This window comes from Austrofundulus limnaeus, unplaced genomic scaffold, assembly GCF_001266775.1.
Source record: "Austrofundulus limnaeus strain Quisiro unplaced genomic scaffold, Austrofundulus_limnaeus-1.0 Scaffold245, whole genome shotgun sequence".
In the NCBI taxonomy this organism is placed as follows: Eukaryota; Metazoa; Chordata; class Actinopteri; order Cyprinodontiformes; family Rivulidae; genus Austrofundulus; species Austrofundulus limnaeus.
The window spans coordinates 98,464-100,524 of NW_013952647.1; the positions used below are offsets into that span (position 1 = coordinate 98,464).

General features: G+C 42.7%; 1 protein-coding gene across 1 annotated transcript in view; it reads left to right on the forward strand.

Annotated features, from left to right (window-relative positions):
- Positions 1–2,061, forward strand: part of plcxd1.2 (phospholipase C, X domain containing 1, tandem duplicate 2) — a gene marked incomplete at its 5' end in the record, with an annotated part of 9,039 nt that overhangs the window by 5,257 nt on the left and 1,721 nt on the right. Inside the window, 3 exon segments of the mRNA XM_014020230.1 lie at positions 167–295; positions 374–529; positions 603–786. Coding sequence (XP_013875684.1) covers positions 167–295; positions 374–529; positions 603–786 — 469 coding nt within the window.

Here is a 2,061-nt window from a genome sequence, read left to right on the forward strand (position 1 = left end):
CTCCCGCTCCGTTCTTCCCCCATTCGTGAACAAGATCCCCAGATACTTAAACTCCTCCACTTGAGACAGGGTGACCCCCCTGACTCGGAGAAGGCACTCTGGAAAATAAATATTTGTGTTCCTTCATATTATTTGCATTTTGATGTTCACTCTCTGTTGCATTTAGGATAAAACCATCGAGGAGCAGCTTTCCATGGGCGTACGGTACTTTGATCTCCGTGTTGCTCACAAACCCAACGACTTATCCAGTGACCTCTACTTTACACARGTCATTTACACACATTTGACCGTTTTGGTGAGTTTATTTTGATTCTTTAAACACTTYGCTTCAGGTTTCTTCACAGTTTTTATGATAAATGTTCATCCTGAACAGGAAACTCTGGTGTCTGTGGTCAGCTGGCTGAACTCTCACCCAAAGGAGATCGTGATCCTGGCCTGCAGTCATTTTGAGGGAATAGACGACAGATACCATGAAGCATTCGTTTGCTGCTTGAAGAAGTTGTTCGGCTCAAAGCTGTGTCCCCGGAAGGTGAGCGGTCTCCTCTGGCAGGTGAAAAAAAAGACAAGCACTGCCTCTAATGTGTCTCTTTCATCCTGAGCAGGAACCAAACTTGAGCCTGAGGAGTCTGTGGGCGTCTGGTTACCAYGTCATTCTGTCCTACGACGCCCAGATCACAGCCAGACATCCAGAGCTGTGGCCCGCCATCCCTTACTGGTGGGCTAACAAAGACACCGCACAGGATGTCATCAAGTTCCTTGACTGGCATAAAGACATGGGGCGACCAGGTAAGACTGTCAACAGATTGATCATAGAATCCCAARTCTGACAACGGTGGAAGATAAAATAAAATGGTAAATGGACTGTACTTATATAGCACTTTTCTATCCATCCAGGACACTCAAAGCWCTTCACACTACAATCTGTGTCCTCATTTACCCATTCACACAGCACTCTGTTAGGTCTCTACAATACAATCATCTATGGAGACTAATCAGTGCCATTCATACACTGATGGGACACACATCAGAGGRKTTAGGGGTGAAGTGTCTTGCCCAAGGACACAACAACTGAGACAGCTGGACGGGMGATCGAGCCGGCGACCTTCCGGTTCCAGAAGACTCCCCTAAACACTCTGCCACAGCCGCCACAAATCAAAATAAGATGTATAGTGTAAAAAAGCTTTTCCTTTAAAAATATATCTGGATGGGAACATATGTTCTTGTAAAACTGTAAAGATATTGCTGCATTTATGACGCCTTTCCAGTTGTGTAAGCTGCTCATGCCATAGGCACTAATGCACCCCCATACCATCAGAGAGGCAGGAGTTTGAATTGTGAGCTGATAACAGACTGGAAGGCTCCTCTCAGTAGTGGCACAGTTCCTCTAACCCCGTAAAAACAGAATAAGCTTCCCACTTAGCGGGCTAGCTTTGGAAACCATTAGTGGATCAGTTAGCAAATTGGCTTCCGCTAATTTTAAGTACACTAAAAAAATTCACAAGTGTAAAATTTCTATTTTCATGCCATTTATCCCAAATTAAACTAATACTTCATCTTACGAGCAGTTAAGGACATGTCAGGCACTGTGTGTGTAGCATGTAGCATCTGATCATCAAAAAATAAATAACATTTAAGAATATTTAAATAACGAATACAAAAATAGACAATGTATAAAATATTGTTGAGAAACTATTTGCTATTTGTTGTTTGACCAACTTCAAATGGTATAAAAAAGAAACATGATCAAAATAATGCTTTTATTCTGAAAGGGTTTAACTGGAAGTATCAAAAGTTAGAGCTATAACTCTGGTTTGGATTGGCTGATTTGCTACAGATGTTTGTGTCAGTCTACTAGTCTTCAACTGGAAGACTAACCGACTGACCGCTAACTGTCTTAGCGGTTTAGCGTTAGCTTCCTCTAATTCTTTTCTTTCTGTTTATCATTAGCAGATCTAATGGTGCGTTCACACCGAACGCGATTTCAGCTTCAAAATCGCAGCCAACGCTGAAGTTGGTCATTTGTGCACTTTGAGGTCAGACGCAGGTCAGCTCTTGAAGCGC